Source organism: Camellia sinensis, chromosome 12, assembly GCF_055761805.1.
Source record: "Camellia sinensis isolate YWXY chromosome 12, ASM5576180v1, whole genome shotgun sequence".
Classification (NCBI taxonomy): Eukaryota; Viridiplantae; Streptophyta; class Magnoliopsida; order Ericales; family Theaceae; genus Camellia; species Camellia sinensis.
In genome coordinates this window covers 78535874-78556079 of record NC_138972.1, presented here as the reverse complement: position 1 = coordinate 78556079, position 20206 = coordinate 78535874, and the positions used below count along the sequence as shown (strand labels likewise).

The 20206-nt window shown below is 32.7% G+C and overlaps 1 protein-coding gene across 1 annotated transcript; it reads right to left on the bottom strand.

Annotated features, from left to right (window-relative positions):
• Nucleotides 1-5446: 5446 nt before the first annotated feature.
• LOC114316966 (alpha/beta-Hydrolases superfamily protein) lies at nt 5447-12999 on the bottom strand. Its single transcript, XM_028263675.2, has 2 exons — nt 12141-12999; nt 5447-5917 (listed from the first exon to the last, which is right to left on the bottom strand). The coding sequence occupies exons 1-2, from the start codon at nt 12821-12823 to the stop codon at nt 5611-5613; spliced, it is 990 nt and encodes a 329-aa protein (XP_028119476.2). The 5' UTR covers nt 12824-12999; the 3' UTR covers nt 5447-5610.
• Between the last annotated feature and the right edge of the window lie 7207 nt (nt 13000-20206).

Genomic DNA, 20206 nt, shown 5'->3' with positions numbered 1-20206 from the left:
TGTTTGATTGATTATTTGATCTGTTCGTGTTTTCTGTTTAAACTATTAATTGAAGGCCTTATCGACGACCGAACTGGGAATTGGTTATTGTTTTATGATCATCATAATTAATGTGATTTTATGGTATAATTATCTGAAAACTGATTAGGTATGAGTAAATTAGATTAAATCTTGATCAATTGCTTAAGTTGGCCTTATTTACCAAACTAGCCTTAAGTGCCCACTAACTCATACACTTTTGAACTCCTTGCACTTGAACAACATAACTTCATCAGCCATTTCTCCTTGTGCTTAGCCGACCTTGAGAGGGAGAGAGTGAGAGATTGGTTTTCATCTTGGATTGCTTGAAACTTGGAGAATTGTTTGCTAATTGAAGTGTAGATTTCTAAATTGAACCTCTAGACTTGCATTCAAGGAACCTAGGTATGAATTTCATCCTTTTAACCTATCTTTAAGTTGATTCATGCATGGTTCATGTCCAATTGTAGAGCTAAGTCATGATTTGGTTCATTAATGGTGAATAGAAGCCCAATCTTTGCATGCATGTTAGTATTGTTGGATTTTGAGTTGTTTTCATGGCAAAATGTTACATGCATGTTCATGTCTTGAGTGTAGTCCATGATTTCATCATGTTTTGGAAACAATTGGCTCATTGGAGCATCAAATTGGAGCTTTGAATTGATTTGAATTCATGCATGTTTGCGTGTTCATATTGTTCATGAAATTGGTTTGAAATTGAGTTTGAATTAAACACCCTTGGGCCTTGATTTCTCAAAATTGAGCTTTGAACTAGGATATTCTATGTGTTTATAAATTTTTTCCAGAAAATGGGCCCAAGAGGATTGGTTTTGTTGCATTTGAGTGTGAGTTTGAGCTTGGAGGTGCAATCTGGAATTCCCAGATTCTGCACTTCCGCTCGAGCGGGGGAAGTGCTGCTCGAGCATCCAGCATCTCTCTGCACTGTTTTACAGTCCGCTCGAGCGGAGGATTGGGCGCTCGACCGGAGTTATGTCTCAAGCTCGAGCGGGCGTCGAGCGGAGATTTCACCCATCCAGTACTTTTACAGTACGCTCGAGCGGGAAAGTTGACGCTCGAGCGTGTACCTTTGTTGCATGACCGCTCGAGCGGGGACACCTGCGCTCGAGCGGGACTCTGTTTTTCTGCTAAAATCTGAAAATGCTTTTAAAAGTGCATCTTTGCATCCTCATCCCATTCTAGGCATTCTTAGACCTAGTTTAAGGCATCTTATTGAGGATATAGATGTAGAACACACCGAGGCGTTAGGGGTTAAGTTATTATCTTTCCCAGCTGTGTAGCTTAGTGTGTGTTCAATCTGTTAACTGTGTAGGGTTGGCGACTGGGGAGACGCGCTCTAGCATACTGTAGCCCAAACTCTGTGAGTAACGATTGTGTAAAGATATGTTCAAATGATTATCTTCTGAATACTGAACTGAACTGTTTACTGAACTGATATTGTTTACTGAATGAATGTATGTCCTATATTCTAAACTGTACTGTGGCATCCTTGGCATCTAATGTTACTGTTATTGTTACTGTTACAGAGATCTCTGTCAGTTCCCTCGTGGAACCACTACTGTTTACTGATTGATGGCCATCATTACTGCTCGGTCTTTAAGACCTACTGTTTACTGCTATGCTAATGGATGTACCACATATGACTGTTTACTGTACTGAACAACTGAAAGACTGATTGAAATGAACTGTTTTCATACTGTAAGGACATTCATTCTTAACCTCTTTACGCACTATGTTATTCACTAGGCTTTAGCTCACTGTTTATATATATATGTAGGTGCTCAGCCGCCAGATCGGAGCTAGGAGCGTGGGTTAGACTCCAGTTTTGTCAAGCCAGCCTTTGTGCCTCACTGCGAGGTTCCGAGTTGCCATGCTATGGCCTTGGGGTGTCTTGTTTTCCCCCATCTGTCTCTGTACTGTTTGGTTTACTGTATAGACTGTTAGCTAACTGTACTGTTATCAAGGGATTAGGTCCCTGTACTGTGTGACTGTAAATTTTGTATAGACCGTGCTGTTTGTATATGTGAATGTGAATGCATGAAAAATCTTTTCGGCATACAGACTGTCACAGCTCAATGGACATTATTCATTACTGTATTGGCTTCCGCCAGGCCCTGTACTCTGTTTTACTATACTACTGTTCTGCAGGCCTTCGGTAATCTCGGATTACTGGCCGGTTACGGTGCTAAACCCATAGGGCCGGGTTTGGGTCGTGACACTCGGGCCCGGATTTGAAAGGGTATTGAGCAAGCCTAGAGATCCAAGGCACTCGGACTTGAAAGGATTTAGACCCACGAATCTAGAGATCCGAAGCACTTGGCTTCGAACGGATTCAGACGCAATCTAGAAGCCGCTCCATTAATGAGTCCCAGAACACTTGCGGACTCGAAACTTTCCGGGATCTACGTACCAGAACCATGGGCGTAATGGAGTCCGAACAAAGGACCCAATCCCGAAGACAGTGAGTGGAGATAAATTCACTCTTCGGTTAAACTAGCCTATACCCGGGTCGAGGTGGCACGATCTAGGAGGTCCTTGAGACTCGGCAATATTTGCGGCAGGACGTCCTCTGGGACTACCCTTGACCCTTTGGGATGATTGGGAATCATTGGTTAGGTGTGGCCAAGAAGAAGGGTTCACCGAGAGGTTGATCTCTTCTTCAGGGTTTTCCTCATCCTCGGAGAGGTCACCTCCTCGGACAAGGTGGTTAGAGAGAATATTCCTCATGTGCCTTGCACATGGGCTCCATCCTACATCATGAGGTGCTTATAAATAGCACCCACACACAGTTTTACAAGGGGATGGATTTTGGACAGTTAACTCTTAGGAAAGAACTAATTTCCCTTCTCCATTATCAACCTTAAGAGTGAAAGTGAGAGATCCATAGGAGAGCATTGTCATTATTCTCTCTCTAGCTACTTTGCCTTATTCTTCACCCAATCTCTTATCTTCATCATCTTCTTTACTCTTGTGTTCTTAAGTTGAGACTATTGAAGAATCTAAACCTCTCATCATCTTCTAGAGAATTCGAAGTTGTTCTTCAAGGATCTTCGAAGATTTTCGAATTTTCCAACGACGTTCTTGAACCCTCTCCTACACAACATATTCAATAAACAAAAATTAATTCAATACATATCCAATACATTTTAATTGAATAAGGTTTTCCTAATTTTGTTTTTTTTTTTTTGTATGAATACATTTTGATATCTATTTTGGTATCAATCGACAGTAATGATACCAAACAAGATAATTTTGTGTGTGTGTGTGTGTGAATATAGCCCTTTGTTTTTATTTCGCTTTAGGCTCCGAAAACTCAGGCCATCCCTGTAATAGTTAATACGTTGTGTGCACAATAACCATGATGCATAGACAACTCAACCAACATACATATTACACTCTCAAACTTTCAGCGATAAGAATGCAAGTCTTACTAAATAGAAAGAGTTACAAACTCTTGAAATATGCATATTAATACAAGTAACTACCATCTATAATAAATTAAATAAATTTTATATAAAATATTTAATATTAAAGTTACTTGTGTAATATGCACCAATATAATGTATTCAATTTTATCGTATTCGTCACCAAAAACACAAAAAAACACAAAAAAAAATGAATTATTTATTTTTAAAAACATATTTATCGTTTATTTTTTTAAACATAAATTTCATAAATTAAATAGATCATAATTATCAAATTGATTTAATTATTTTCAAATATTATTTAAATTATCAAAACAGTAACTACTCTTAATTAAAATTATTCAATAGTATCTGAAGTAAGCTCGACCAGGAAGTGTTTGGTGTAGCTGTTAAAATAAATTATAAATTATACCTTAACAGATTATAGATTATAACTTTAATTAGAAGTTATTAATTTGTTTGGTGTAACTGCTGGATTATAGATTTAAGTTACCGAATAGTGTTTGGTAAATAATCTGTGAAATAGCTTTTGATGTGTAAATGCCATTTTTTATCCCTATTAATTGTAAATTGAATTAATCTTTGTTAGTTGTAAATTGAATTAACTTTTATTTTTTGTTATTCACTATTAGTCTACATTTTTCATAAAAAAAATTAATTTAAAAAATATATATCTAAGAGTATAATCGTAAATTAACATGGCTATATCAGAAGTTGATAATCAGAAGTAGGTGATGCATAATTTCTCAGAATCAACTTTTTTAAATTCAAATAAATTAGTAGAATAAAAAATTATTTAAAATAAGTTTAGCCAAACAAATCAAAATAATTTTTTTAAAATTAAAATTTATAAATAGACCAAAATAAGTCACACCAACATTCCAAATATTTAAAAAGCTAACAGTAAATGGGATTCCACGGATATTCCCACACAAACAAACAAATAAAGGACTCAACCTTGTTTTCCACGACCACAAAAAGGTATGCATCCTTTCTAGATCAACACCTTTTTGTTTTTGTTTTTATTTTTGTTTTTGTTTTTGATTATCCACACTTCTTCCCATTCTAATTAGGCCAAATTACAAAGAGTAAAGAATTTACAATTCGATGGAGCATCTTTTTAGAATTGTTGTATAAATTGTACACTAATTACAATATGGAACTTTCGATTTGCACATTTCTTCTTCTTTCAGTTTATACTATTTTTTTATTTTATTTTTTAATTATAATTGTGTCTGTTAAGTAAATTATTCTTTTTCAAAAAGAATATAATTATTCTTTTGAATAAAATTTTAAAACTTACTTTCTCGGTGTACATCTCCCCACTACTCTCCCACCTATTCTTCATCTTTATCTGCTCTACGTCTATGTCACCGTACAACTTAGCTACCTTAAGTACTAGCCAACCACCCAAATTGCTCTTTATTGTGAGTTTTAAACATTTTCCTACTGTGAGCCCATAACCCCTCTCACTTCTTTGGATCCCCATCCATCTAAATTACTTCTTGCCTTTGTTATTTTGAACCCTTACCTTAATCCCAATTATACCATCATTCATAGCAATTTGAAGCCCTAATTATTACCACCTTTAGCTACCACTTTAACCACCTCCAATAATCCTTCCACCCATCCCTGCACATTGGTTGTGTCCTCATCTCCTTTATCATCGTTGTCCTAATCATCATCATCATCATCACCTTCGAACCTACTCTAGACTAAATCTAAGAGGAAGGGGAATCAACCCCCCTCCCCCAATGATAAATAGTAAATTGGGCTTGTGAATCAATTATGGAGCGATACTTATCGAGAGTCGATCAATATAAATGTAATTTTCATTCTAACTGGCATATCAAAATGTATCAATATTGAAATAACAAAATTTTAATACATATCAACCAATATTTAAAATTATACATACAAAACCCCTTATGTACACATGAAGAACGAAACGTAATAGATTTCATACGAAATTGAAGCTCTAATACTTTTAAAATCGACAATTGTCGTATAACTTAATTGAGTTGATACGAGATAAACAGCACAACAAATGTATGTTTCACAAAAATGAATACCCAAAAAAACAAATACAAACTAAATTGCTAGCGCATACACAACAAATTCAAACCCAACACAAGTAACAAAGATGGTCCTAATTGGAGTTGACAAACATGAAGTTCTTGATAACTTGAAGGACTCTATTAGCCACATCCGAGTAGGGTTCATTTGTGAAGAAACCATGTTGCTTTCCTTCAAATTCCACATAATCAATCTTCTTTCCCATCTCTTTTAACCTTCTTGCATAGTCTTCCACTCTATCTTTCATCAGTTCACTGCCTCCTACAATCACCAAAATAGGGTCAAGCGTCATTGGTTCAAGATCTAGGCTAGCTGGCCCAAATGGGTTGGCAAGTGGATGGTCTGCAGTGTCTCCAACCGGTATCGATAGCCTCCAAAACCTATTGGGAGTCATTAGCAACACAAGGAGTGTAGTTTTAAGAGGGACCAAAAAGATACAATAAATAGGAATGGTGCGTATACAGACAAAAACAGCATAATGTGTTCAGAAAAATCAATATACGGTATATATTCATTATTGTAAGAAAATACCATATTTAACCGTATTTTATACATCATGGTTGTTTAGGAAAAGAAATGCAGAGTAGTTTAGTATTCTCGAATGCAAGTTAACCTATAGATCAAAAACTAGTTGAGGCTAATTTTATAGTTTCACAGTTCAGCTCACTAAAAATTAGTCAAGCTCAAGTCCAACTCAAAGAATTGAGCTCGAACATGGCTCGTTTAGTATTTGAGATACTCAAGCCTAAGCTTTTAGCTCGGCTTGTTTAGTACTTGAGAAACTCAAACTCAACTTGAGCCAACTCGATTGCATACATGAATCAAGCTTGAGAGCTTGAAAAGTAAAATAAAACCAAAATTAACATGCATATTAAAAGAATTATGAACAAAATAAAAATAAATAAAAAATGTTCATATTATTAATAAAGGTTCACCATTTAAAGATATTAATTTGTACAAACACCAAACTATGACACAAATTAGCTATTTAAAACACCTAATCCAAAAAATAAATAAAAAATTGATGAGTATAATCATTTTGGAGAGAAAGTAAAATACAATAACAAATAGATGAACCCAATCACATTTCAGTGGTTGATTAACAAAAATTCAAAAGCTAGTTCATAGTGCTTTTCTTAATCCATTGCAAGTATTTTGTGATTAGATAAAGATATGATCATATTATAGTTGGATAAGCCACTAACTTCTTGTAGTTGCATAATATCAAATTAAATATGATTAGAAAACATTGAATAATCATAACAAATTTAGATGTATAAAAATTGAGATTGATTATGGGCCTACCAAATCTCGTGAAAAGTGGATTTGATGATTCTCCTACTTTTCTTTTCTTTGAAAAATTGTGAAAAATGACTTAATAAAATAATAATTTTATTATCATATTTCAATCATGACTAAAAAGATGATGTGACCAATAATTCAATGTGAACTTATTAACTATAAGAAAAAACATTGAAAACGTTTTTAGCACTTTAGTATTATTTTTTTAAATTTATTTTTAATTAATAAATCAACTTTTTAGTTAAAAATGGCAAAATTTATATGTAATAATGTGGCAGTATTTAGATTTATAATCTTAAAATAAAATATCATTTTAAATAATATTTAATTATAAAAATATTATTATCATATCCTGTGACAATTTTTATTTATAAATTATGTATATTTGTATAACCTTCTTCTTTTTACGTGGTTGTACCACTACCTCATGTAAAATAATTCAAGTCGCAGACTTTTTCTTATTCTTTTGGGATTTAGTTTTTTTTTTTTTTTTAAATTTATTGGACAGTTTTTTTTTCAGTAAATATTTATAAATTTAAGTTAAAATTTTTACTTATTAAATTTGTCTAGATTAGGTGACCCTAAATTTAAAAATTAAAAAAAAAAAAAAGAAGTTTACTATTGAAGAAAAGAAACCAATTACTTTAAGAAAATATGATATGCTAAATTTTTACCTCAATCTTGCACTTATTAGAAATAAATAGCCATATAAAAATTTATGGGTATCACACAATCTTTATCATGAATATGTGCATGCAAAACATATGTTTCATAAATTCAAGCTTATTAGCAAGAAGCTTTTTGGTTATAGTTATTACAAAGGGTAAGCTCAATAGGCCATTTAACTATCTCTTTTGATGGGTTGTTTCAAAAGAGTAGACTCTCAAAAAAAAAAAAAAAAAAAGTGGTAGAGACAAATTTTGGGATGAAATAACTTAGTTGTCAAAAGAAGTGTTGTATTTTTAGCGATGAAATTGAATATTTATTAATGAATTACTGTGCTTTTAATTTTGTCTCTAAAAGTGCATTCATTAACAGCATTTTTAAAATTTTGTAATTAAGGGTAATTTTTTTTGACTTTTCAGATCAAATATTTCATGACAACTCTCACATGGCGAATGGAATTAGTCTTATGCTTTTTCTAACAAAATTTACTTTTGAGAACAAAAAGAAATTCTTAAAATTCTTATGTGTTCTATTGAAGAGAGAAAGGAAAGGGAGATTTCTAAGAGTGCAAGTGGCTTGAACGATCTGAATGAATTTTAGTCGAAGGAATCTGAATGTGTTTTGATGATTGTGAAGTGTAGAGATAATTAGTGGTGGTGGCTCACTTTGATTTTAACTCATATGAAATCACTGGACCTGAAAGGTGAGAGATTGTTGCATGACAAGTTGATTTTGATTATATTCCAGAAAATAAAAATCTTTCCACAACCACAAAAGAGGCAGAGCAGTATTACAGATAGATACATTTTGTTTTGATACTGAGCTTGTCCCAATTCCTCAATGACTTTCTGGTCCCTTTCTTTTTAGTTGGGTCACTTCACCTTCTTTGAGAGAAGAATTTGTACCCAATATAGCATGTGTTAGTTAATTAAAATGTTCCTAGTTTTGTTCATTTGTATTATTATTTAAATATTTTATTTTTGGGTAAATTGTATTTTTTTAGTTTTGTAATCTGATCTAATTAAATTTCAATTTAGTCCTTATTGTTTCAAATTGAATAATTTGGTCATTAGTTTCAATTCAATTATTCCGTTTAAGTTAAAAGTTAAAATTAATGATTTTGGGATATTTATCAATCTCTTAATGTAGACACATAAACATAAAAAAAAAAAAAAAAAAATAGGGTAAATTGCAAAAACGCTCCCTAAGATTTCCTTAAATACGATTTGTCCCTTATGGTTCTAAAAATTACATCCCGCCTCTTGAAATTTTTAATTTTATAACAAATGGCTCATTTTATTAATAAATGGTTAAGTCAATTAACAATTTTTAATTATGTCAAAAATTTATTTCAATTAATAATTTAGATAATTTTATCATTGTATAAAAGGGCAGTTATGAATTTTATTTTTTCAATTAATTATGTTAAATATAAAATTTTAACAATGAAATATTTGTAATTTTTCAAATTACAGAAGATAATTTGTATTTTAAACAAATTTTAATGCGTGTATTTGAAATTTATCCAAAAAAGTATCATAAATGTAGGCAAAATGACTAGACTTAAAGCCTAGAAACCAAATTAATCAACTTGAAACAATAAAAATTAGTGAAATTCATATTAAAGTATAGGTTTAAGAAATGCAATTTACAGTTTATGTTTCATTTATTAAGATTTTCTCCAAATGATTAATAGCTAGATCCTAATGGAAAGATTATATTCACTTTATAATTACAGAAAAAATAGTATAATTTTATATTTTTTGAGTGACAACTAAAAAAAAAAAAAAGGATTCTTAACCAAACACAAATGAGTCAAATCTAAGATCTCAAAATAATATTATAACTAAAGAAAAAAAAATAAAATAATCATAACTAAAAAAAAATAACGTAATTAAAAGTAAATACGTGTAATAGAATTCTCCATATCCTAATTAATTTGGATTGTTTCGTGATTGTTAGACATTATTGCATCTCTTGGGACTAATTTCAATCCCGAATCAACTAAAGTGCCATCATTTTATTGAACAATCGTAGACTTTGCTTTATCACAGTCTAATAACAATATGAAACTATATGACTTTTTCGACACAACATTCGGCCTATCAATGATTTTGGTTATGACATGTCCATTTCATTATTTTTATTGGTGTATATTGATGTGTTACCATCACTATAAAGATGAACAGAAAGGGGTCCAAGATTGCTCAGGATCTTTTGGAAGCTCTGTGGCCTCTAAAAATTCTTTTCATTTTATGCTTCTTTTTGTTTTTGGTCATTTCATAAGGAAAACTTGGTAGAAATACAATTATATACTACTTATTTGGAAATGCTTAGATTCATTAAAAAAATAAAAATTTATAAATAAAAATTTGTTTAGTGTTTATTTTTGTTTCTATAAATTATAGCCGATTTTTAAAATTTACTAAATTTTTAAAACAAAGCAAAATTAGTTTCATTTGTTTAGAAAATAAATTTTCATTCATTCATTTATCTCTCCCACATCCTACCAACCACCACACATTGCTCACCACTACCAAACATCACGTCTGGCCACTGTCAACATCGATCTCCCTAACTACCATTTCCCACACTTGGAAACCACCTTGGATCGGCCAAAGCACCTTAGCCATCAATTTCGACGATTACTTTCAACCACCACTTTCCGTTAGTAATTACTTCTAAACACTCCCTCTCATTTGTTTTTTAAACTAAATTTTAAAATATGTGTACCAAACATGTTTAATACACATTGGCGTCACCCCTCACAAATCATAATACAATATCTTAAGCAAATAATCAAAACGATTAATTATATTAAAAATCCCTTAACGATTAGCGAATATCTCTTTTTTTTCTTTATCTATTAACTCTTATATATCAACTATAAAAATAGTATATATACACTTCTTTTAGAGATAGTTTGTATGGAGTAAAGATAATATAATTTTATAATTGAGAAAGTCAAAATATATAAATTCATAAATGAAAAACGAAGAATAATATTGACTAATAATTAAGGAAATCTTAATGCAAACAACTCTAAACAAAAATATCTATGAGAGCCCCCATTAAATGGTATTGATTTTTTTTCCTCTTTTCTAAAATTTTCTCCACTGTTGCTTACATGCCAACAGACGCATGCACTATCATGTAATAAGTACATATATGAATTTCATATCTAAAATTCTGATTAGCTTAGATTCTTGCTATAAAATTTTAATTTCTACTGCATTTCATTAGCACAAAGGACAAATTGACTTTTCTTTGTGCATTCAAATATATATACCGATTTAGATATAGACATATATCATCCTTTTTTTAGGTAATAATAAATTTATCTTACTATCACAATAAAGAAGAAAAAAAAGGATTAAAAGTTCTTTTTTCATTTTTATTATCCAATATAATGTTTGGGTTCAAATTTTATTGATCGCGACACCACTAATCAATAAAATACTGTAAATAATATTAAATGAACATCTCTTATATTGTAAAATATAATTTCAATGTATAATTTCTCATCAATTAATAATAATAATTTTTTTATTATTATTGTTAGTATTAACTGTCATGTGGTAATTATCCACACCTAAACATGTCACATTTTTTTCTTTTTCTTTTTTAAATTTGTGTTTAATAACTTTTTTTTTAAAATTTTGTCAAAAAAATTTATTTTTTCAATCCATCTTGTGTAAACAAATCTAATTTTTTTTTAAAAAAAAAAAGTCAAAAAAATCCCCTATTTATAGTTTATTTTTGTCTTTTTTGAATTTTTAAAAAAAAATTTAAAACTTTTCAGTTCAGCTCGTTGAGCTGAATTTAAACGCTTAAAGTTTTTTAAAAAAATTAATAAAGTGAAAATAAATTTTAAAAAAAATATACCAAATAAGCAAACTCCAAATACCCACTTATTTATCAGTAAATTGGATATGAAAAAAAACATTATTCAGATTCGATTATTGTATTATAAGATTCAAACTTTAATTAAATCTAAACAACACATTTTTTTTTTTAAAAGGAAATGGAATATAAGTCGACTTTCTAGATTCAATGATGTGTAAGGGAAATGATTGATTGATAATTAGAGAAGATATAAAAGATAAAGTTGTCTTAGCCTTTGTTTGGAAAAAACTTTTTTAATCTAGCGCTTTGACTATTTTAGCTTGACAAAGTTCCGTTTAGAAAGAATTTTTGGCTTGTTTTTTTTTTAAAAGTTGTGTGAGAAAAAAATTAAAATAAACATGATTTGAATGTGAAATTTTGCCTTATTGATTTTTTAATTTTCTCTATCTTTTAATGAGTAAAATCAGCCTATAACTTGTTTGTCAAACGAAAACCTTAAATATTTTAATTGATTATAACACGATTGAATTTAAAAAATAAATCTAATTTTTGAGGTAGAACGTTTTTAAAAGAGTAATGCTAGATATCATGAAAAAAATATCATGAAAATGATCATGAAAGATTCTCCACCGTTAGATTACACATACAAAAAAATACCACACACTAATCAAAGGATAAAAAATCTTCATGAAGTATTTCATGATATTTTTTTCATGATCCTTAATATTATTCTTTTTAAAATATTTTTGTGTATTAGGATTTTTGATTCATACAAACATACATAAATACCTGTCAAGGACGTCCAAGTTGAGCAAGAGTTCAGGCGGTCCCTCAGCCTCCGACTTGGTCCTCACAGTCCCTCCGAAAAACGGCGCCATCAACACAAACCCTCTCACCTTCACCGGCTCCCTCTCCGGCGAACCTTTCCCTAACCTCACCGCCAAATGGTGCGCAATGTTCCCACCAGACGAATCACCCAACACAAAAACCCTCCCAAAATCAACTCCACTACCCAACCAAGTATCAGGATTTTCCGACACAGCTTGTTCTCTGATCCAATCCACAGCGGTGAGTGTATCGTCGATGGCGGCGGGAAGGCGGTGTTCCGGCGCAAGACGGTAGTCCGGCGCCACCACGAGGGCTTGGAGGCCGGAAGCGAGGCGGAGGCAGCAGTTGTGGCAGTTGGGCCATGTTCGGGAGCCGACGCAGAAACCGCCGCCGTGGATGAAGATGATGATTGGGAGGTTGGTGGTGGTGGTGGTGGTGGTGGTGGTGGTGGAAGTGGGTTTGTAGAGGCGGAGATGGAGGTTGTGGGTTTTGTCGAAGAGAGAGTCTTTCCAGAGAACAGAGTCGTCGTGGTGGATGGGCATGTGGAGGTGTAGGTTTATGTCGTTTGATCGGAAAATGGTGCCGTCGCTGTAGACCTGGAGGACACCGCTGCAGTCCTCTACTATGTGAGGAAGGGAACCCATCTCTCTCTCTCTCTCTCTCTCTCTCTGTGATGAGTTTGTTGGATTAGGAGATGGTTAACTAGGAAACAGAGGAGATATATATAGGGCTGGGGGATGGGGGTGACAACAGTTACATTGCTATACATCATGGGCATTTCTGTAATTCTATGTAGAAACTTTATTTTAATTTCTTTTCTCCTTTTTGGGATGGAAAATGAGTGAGAGCACTAATTAGTGCTATCACTAATAATGTGGCAATGGGTCCTACCAGGAATGATTTGATGTTTTGACCTTGGTATTGTATTTTTTTTTTTTTTATTGAGTGCCATGTCATTAGTGGTCTTTTTAGAGCTTCAAAATTAGTGATATCTACCATTGTTGTTTTGAGATATATATAAATTCCCATTTTAGATCTATAAATGTGTAACTGAGATGATTGGGTATAGCTCCCTTCCATACTTTATTTTTTGGACCCCATTCTAGGTTTACAATGATAATTTAAGCTCATTTTGTAAATCTTACAATGAAGACTGTCTAAGTAAAAATCAAATTTATTAGATATCGATGAATATATAAATAAATCACTTTGTGTTTTATAGAATAAAAGGTTTAAATTTAAACACACAATTATTGTTCATTTTAAAAAACATGCAATTTATTCCTATATCTAGTGATATCTGATGAAACTAATTTTTTGCATAACTTATCTAAATTGTGAGGATTATGAGATGAACGGTTCATATTATTAATGTGGACCTAAAATTGAACCCAACAAATAAAATATGAAGGAGTATGGTGGATAAGAATATGGAGGGGAACCATTCCCTAGGTTTTTTTTTTTTTTTGTTTTTTAAGATATATTAGCCATTTCCTTGGTTGATAATTAAATAATACATGAGAGAGAAATAATACATGAGCATGATTTGGTTGATTGATCATTAAGCTTGAAAAATGGGTTTATTTTTTTGTTTTTGAATAGCATTACTCAATATATCTATATTATTATATTAATTAAAGGCTAGACTCGATGTCCACTATTTTCCTTACTTCTCTTTATACCACGTGTCTCTCATTTTTTTATTTAAAATATATATATATATATATATATAGATAAATGAGAAGAGTGTAACTCAAATTTTGGACTTTAGATTTGCTAAAAAAGATTTTTCCCACTTGAGTGAGAGTGGCACACAATACATAGTAAATATTTTATTTTATTTTTAGTTATTTGAATTATACACGCATCGCGTGTGTTAATCACTAGTGTGTGTATATATATATGCATGAGTGTGCTCTATGTAGTACTTGTATCATTTAAAACTTTTGGGAAGTGTATTTGAATCTTTTATTTATTTTGGGAATCTTTGATGTTATTGTATCTTGGTTTTGGAGGAGTACAAATCGATTTAAACTTATTTGGATTGTTCGTTCATGCTTGTTTACGTTAAAAAGTTGTTTGGAAACTTAGAAATCTTGTTCTGGAATTGACACTAGTCTTGGTGGTGTCGACACTTGCCTTTTGTTGTTGGCCTCAAGGGTCGACACCAGTCTGGGAATGGTCGACTCTTGTCTATTGCTGAGAATCTGGAATTGGCTGCTGAAATTTAGTGTCAACACCAGTCAGGGAGGTGTCGACACCTTGCCTGCTGCACACATTAGTGTCTTAGCTTTTCTTCCTGAATGGTCAATACCTCTATCTAAAGAGTCAACCCCCGCGTGTAATTTTCAGATTTTTGAGTCGGTTTGCGCCTTACTTTTTGGGGGTTTTGACTTGTTATTTTCATTTAACTTTGGGCTATTGTTCTATTAGTGCCTAACTACTATAAATAAGTTCCAAAACACTTTCCTCTCATTATTTTTCCTTATCTTTTCCTCTCAAACTGTGACTTCTCTCTTTTCTCTCTAAACTTAACTTTTTCACACTTAGATCTTCAGACCGAAAGCCATCTTTTCACCTTGGTCATTTGGGAAAGGTTGTAGATCTTGTTAAAGGCTTTCTATTGATCCGAGTAGTTCGCAGTTTTGTCACCGGTGATTTTTGGGTTGTCTCCTTTGCTTCAAGAGATAGAGATTTCTTACTCCTCTTCAATACTTCGTCTACAGATAGTTATGTGGTAGATTTTTATTGCATAAAAGCCATGTATATTGGAGTTCTTTTTGAGAAGTCATATGAGAGATATTTAGGGTTTGTTACTTGGGGGTTGGAAATCACTACAAAAATTGCTTGGGTTCTTTGGGGAGTAGTTTAGCATGTTGATGTTGAGAGAGAGAAAAATAACTAATTCAATATTATAGACTTAATGGATTAAAGATGAGAGAAAGTTGTGTAATATTTTGTGCTTGATTATATGGATTGTGTAATTGTGTTAATTGATAAAAGGGTGGATTAACAATGGTATTGGAATTATTCTTGATTAATCATGTTAAATTGAGTTGAGTTATGACTTTGACATTCATGAATTTTAATTTTCTAAAACAAAGGGAATGGATTTTGGTTTTGCAAAACAAGGAGAATGGATTTAGTTTTGTAAATTAAAGAGGATGGATTTTGGATAAAGATTTGAACATGTTAACTTGGAAAACAAAAAAGTTGATTTTCATAAGAGAAAGAAATCATGACATATTGTAAGTTTAAAATTGATGCTTAGGGATGGATTTTTAAAGCTTTTGAATATCGTTATTATCATTGTTGTTGGGACTTAAGGTCAAATGGACATTAGATTATTGTATTATGTGTGTTTAAATATTTATACGTAGAGGTTTTGTCCTTGATCATCGATAGAGGATGATGTTGTGATATGGAATAGATTATGTATATGTAGTACATTTGAGTTATTTATATTTGTTGAATTATGTGATGGTTGGAAATGTGCTTATGCTTCGAATTAGAGGTACTATTACCTTCCAGCTAGCGCTTAGAGAATTGGCTACGCTTAGAATGAGAGATACCAGTACATTCCAACTAGCGCTTGGTGAAATTGGCAAAGGTACCATTACCTTCCAGTCGGTGCCTGGTACATTGGTAGAGGTACCATTACCTTCCAGCTTGTGTCTAGTAAATTGGCATTTCATTGTGGAAATGTGTATCATTGGTTTACCATGCTTAAGGCAGGTAGAGCAGAACTTATTTATCATTATTGTCTCAGTGTATCTGTGTATATTATGGGTAATGATGGTTATGGTTCAGGAAGGTTGAGTTGTCTCATTTGTTGAGTAGATAGTTGTTGGTTGCTTGTTGTTTTCCTTTCGTGTTAGATGTATATATGTATAGATATGAATATCCTGGAAACGGGCGTAGGTACTGTATTGAGATTGTGAATAATGTGAAGGGCATTGAATACTTGTGAACATGTTTCAAAAAGGCAAACCAGGTGTAAGTTTAAAAAGTGGGAGAAAAAGTAATGGGCTTTGTGAAATTGTTTTCAGGAATTTGTTAATGTCATATGAATTTTGGTAAAACGTAACAAGAAGAAAGAAAAGTGAATTGCTTATGTTGTCGAATGAAATGAATGATTTTGAAAAAAGTTCTTATATAAGTATATTTCTGTATAAACCGTTACATTATGCATAGGATATGATATAAAGCATTCATGATCATAGCTATTTGTATGTTGTTATTGTTTATGATCATATTGGGATCCGTACTGGACTTTATGTTTATCCCACGTTACTAATCATTTTTCAAGTGAACGTCAAGAAGTGTTTCAAGATCGAGAATCTTCTTTATGTGTTGGCCACGAGGCCTTTTATTTGTGGACGGAATGCCATTGATGTAAAAGTGTTAAATCTTTTTTTTTTTTTAATTTTAAAAGATGTAAGCCTACGAGTAATTTATTTATTTTTAACTTATGTTGCATTCACTTCACATTCGAATGAGAGAACCTTTAATAATAGTACTCGTTGTTATATTGAATTTCTACACATAATCTCTGAAAATGTGTTATAATAAAGGATTTGGTAATGGTATCCATTGGCATAAAAAGTGAGGCGTGACACTCTAGTCCAAAAGGTAGAGTTTTATTAATATTTTAAAATCAAATAATTATTAAAAGGGTTTAAATAATTTAAGACAAAAATAAATAAATTAATAGTTTATATATATTAGGTTAATGGGCGGGCTTAGGATTTGGATAATATTTCAAGGTCGGGCTTGAGATGGCTAGGTTAGGCTTGATGTCGAGTCGGGATCATACTTGAAATGACACACATACTCTTACTATTTATAGTGTTGCTTGGCCTGAACCCGAACCCGAACCCGAACCTGAACCCGAACCCGAACCCGACCCAACCTAGCTTGATATTTGTCTACCCCTACATAAAAATAATGATACTTGAATATCTAATGATATTTGAACACATATTTTTAATAAATAATTTAGTAAAATTTTTTGATGCATCTAGCATTGCTCCCTAATAGATTGCACAAGATCTATACGAATAAACTTTCTAATAAATTGCACGAGATCTATTGGGATAAACCTACTCATTCATTAGAAATGATGTTTATAGATTTACATTGACTATTAAACCTACTAAGAACAAAATTCATTTCACCCCTTTATCATATGACTCAATAGTACTTCACTTCCTATCTTTTAAAAATAGTCACATACTTTTTATGTGAATTTGGACTAAAATACGAATGTTATATTTGTTGGAGAAAAATGGTTGAATAAGAAATTGCCTCATAAATGTGTATATAACTCACACATTTAAGGCTCATCAGTTTTACAAAATTGATTGGGCAGTTTTGCTAGCATTAGTTGCCAGCCTTGATGGCTAGAGGCTCCTCCCCTCTCCTCCATGGTGTATAAAAGGAAGCCCTATTCCTTGAAAAGAGATATAGAATTTTTCCTTGACATCCATACACTGTCAGTCTACTTCTCCTATAATTTTCTTCCTGAGAGAGAGTGCTGCCGTTGTCCGTTCGCTAAGCTAATCAGAAGGTGCTTCTGTTGTAGTTGGTAAAAACCGCCGTATCCTGGGAAGTAAACGCCGGCATACCTCTAGCACCCAACGGTGAGACGGCGAATCTATTTTAAGGAGACTGTGGTATCACACAGGCTTCGGTTTGCTTCCTTTAACAATTTTATATTTTATCTGTATTTTATTCAGTATGTTATTTTTTCTGGAATTGAAGGTTTGTTTTGTTCATCTCATAATTTTGCGATATGCAATGTGAAATTATGTAATATGAGTAATTTTTCCCAACAAGCTTAAAATAAATTCAACGTTTATCATAAAATTATATTAATAGATTCATAGGTGTGTGTAATAATTTTGCATGTAATTGGCCACTGGTAGTACTAGCGAGTTAATTGGTTTATTAGATGCATGTACACAGAGTTAAGCTTTTGATTTTGCCATTTTGTGTATGCTACTGTTTGGTCTTCCCATGGCATGGAATAGGCCACTATTATCAATAGGGAAGAAGAGTTCCATTGGTGCAACGTTAATTCACTGTATTTTCTAATTAATTTATTAATTTATGGTGTACCGGTTCATGCCTTGTATTTCTAGATTTACATGCTTTTAGTTCACATGATTCTAGTTTACAATATAAATTACATGTTCATTCGGGTTTAATTTTTAGTGTAATTTACATTTCTAGCATGTTTATTAGGTAGTAAATTTTCATGTAACTTGTACCTATTAATCTTTAATTTAGGTGTGGAGTTGTAAAGTTTATAACTTGCCTATATTTAAATTCATGTTAATTTTTCTAGAATTATTTGCATCTTAATCATGTCATTTGCAATTCTTGCCTAGTAATGTGATTTAAGTATTTAGGAGTTATAAAATGTTTGTAACTTGCCTCAATTAATTACATGTTTAGTGTACCATAAGTTCATATGTAATCTTTACCAATTTAAAATATGGTTTAATTATATTTAATTTAGGTCTGTAACTTATATAGTTAATTACATGTTTATTATGTAATTAATTTTTTACAGTTTTTTTTAGTTTAAATTCTAGATGTGTAACTTAAGGGTTGGTTTTAATCTTTACTTACAGTTATTTATTAGTTTGTTTGCTAGTACCCTCCCCTTCAATCACTACTTTGCCAAAAGCAAAGAAAAGTTGAGGGAGGTTTTGTTGTATTTTGCTGCTAACTCTTTATTGCAGGAATACCTATAGAAATGGGAAAAAGGATTAATTTGGACTAAATATTTGAAGCAATTGTTTGCTTGAGTGTTCATTTGTGGTTATTCACCAATATGTAAAGCACGTTTTATTTGCTTGTAATTATTGTAGCAATTTTGTTGTAATTGCTTGTACAGTTTGGAACTTGATGTGTTTAACCTAGTTCATCCCTTGGAAAATTTAATTCTTAAAGTTGTTTCCCATGGACTAGGAGTCAACATGCTCTTGAAAGTTTTGTCTAAAGTTAACTGGGTTTTAAGTGGGACCGGTGTGACCCCTCCAATCTTCCTGGAAACTTTCCTGACCATGTTCGATTCTAGGTTGCGTGGTGAGACTAGTTTTGAATTAAATTTCCAATTGTGGGATTTTCTAGTGTTAAGTTTGATTTCTGGAAATACAAAATAGTGAAAATTCTGCTGTAATTTTTCAGAAATGGCAACTGTCTCTGATGCTGCTACTGCTGCTGCTAATGTTGGTGGGGATCCGAACCTCGGGGCGACTGGCTTGCCAACCCCTGCTGTGACCTCTGTGGTCAATCCTTCTGTTGTTACTCCGACTATTTCAGGAGGACCGCTCAATCATCACGAGCGCCCGGAGAAGTTCACGGGAGTAAATTTCAAGAGATGGCAGCAGAAGATGCTGTTTTATTTAACTACTCTAAGCCTTGCGAGGTTTCTGAGTAAAGATGTACCAGCCGTAGAGGATAATAAGCGAGATAAACAAAAGCTCATGGCTCTAGACGATAGGAAACAAACAGACTTCTTATGCCGGAATTATATTCTGAACAGCTTGACGGATCTGTTTTTCAACGTGTTCTATGCCAAGAAATTGGCTAAGGAGTTGTGGGATGTCTTGGACAAAAAGTACAAGACCGAGGATGCTGGGATAAAGAAATTTATCGTCGGCCGGTTCCTAGACTTCAAAATGGTGGACTCTAAAACTGTCCTGAGTCAAGTCCAAGAGTTCCAAGTGATTCCACACGAGATACATGCAGAAGGGATGGTCCTAAGTGAGTCATTCCAGGCAGCTGCTTTGATTGAGAAGCTGCCTAACGGTTGGAAAGACTTCAAGAACTACTTGAAGCACAAACGAAAGGAGATGACAGTCGAAGAGCTCGTTGTCAGGCTCCGGATTGAAGAGGACAACAAGAAGAAAGGAGGGAGTACCTCCACTGTCAAAGCCAACATGGTTGAGCATAGCGAGTCTTTGGGGGCGAGGAAAAAACCACCGACAGGCAAAAGCTCAAAGTTGGGGGCTAGA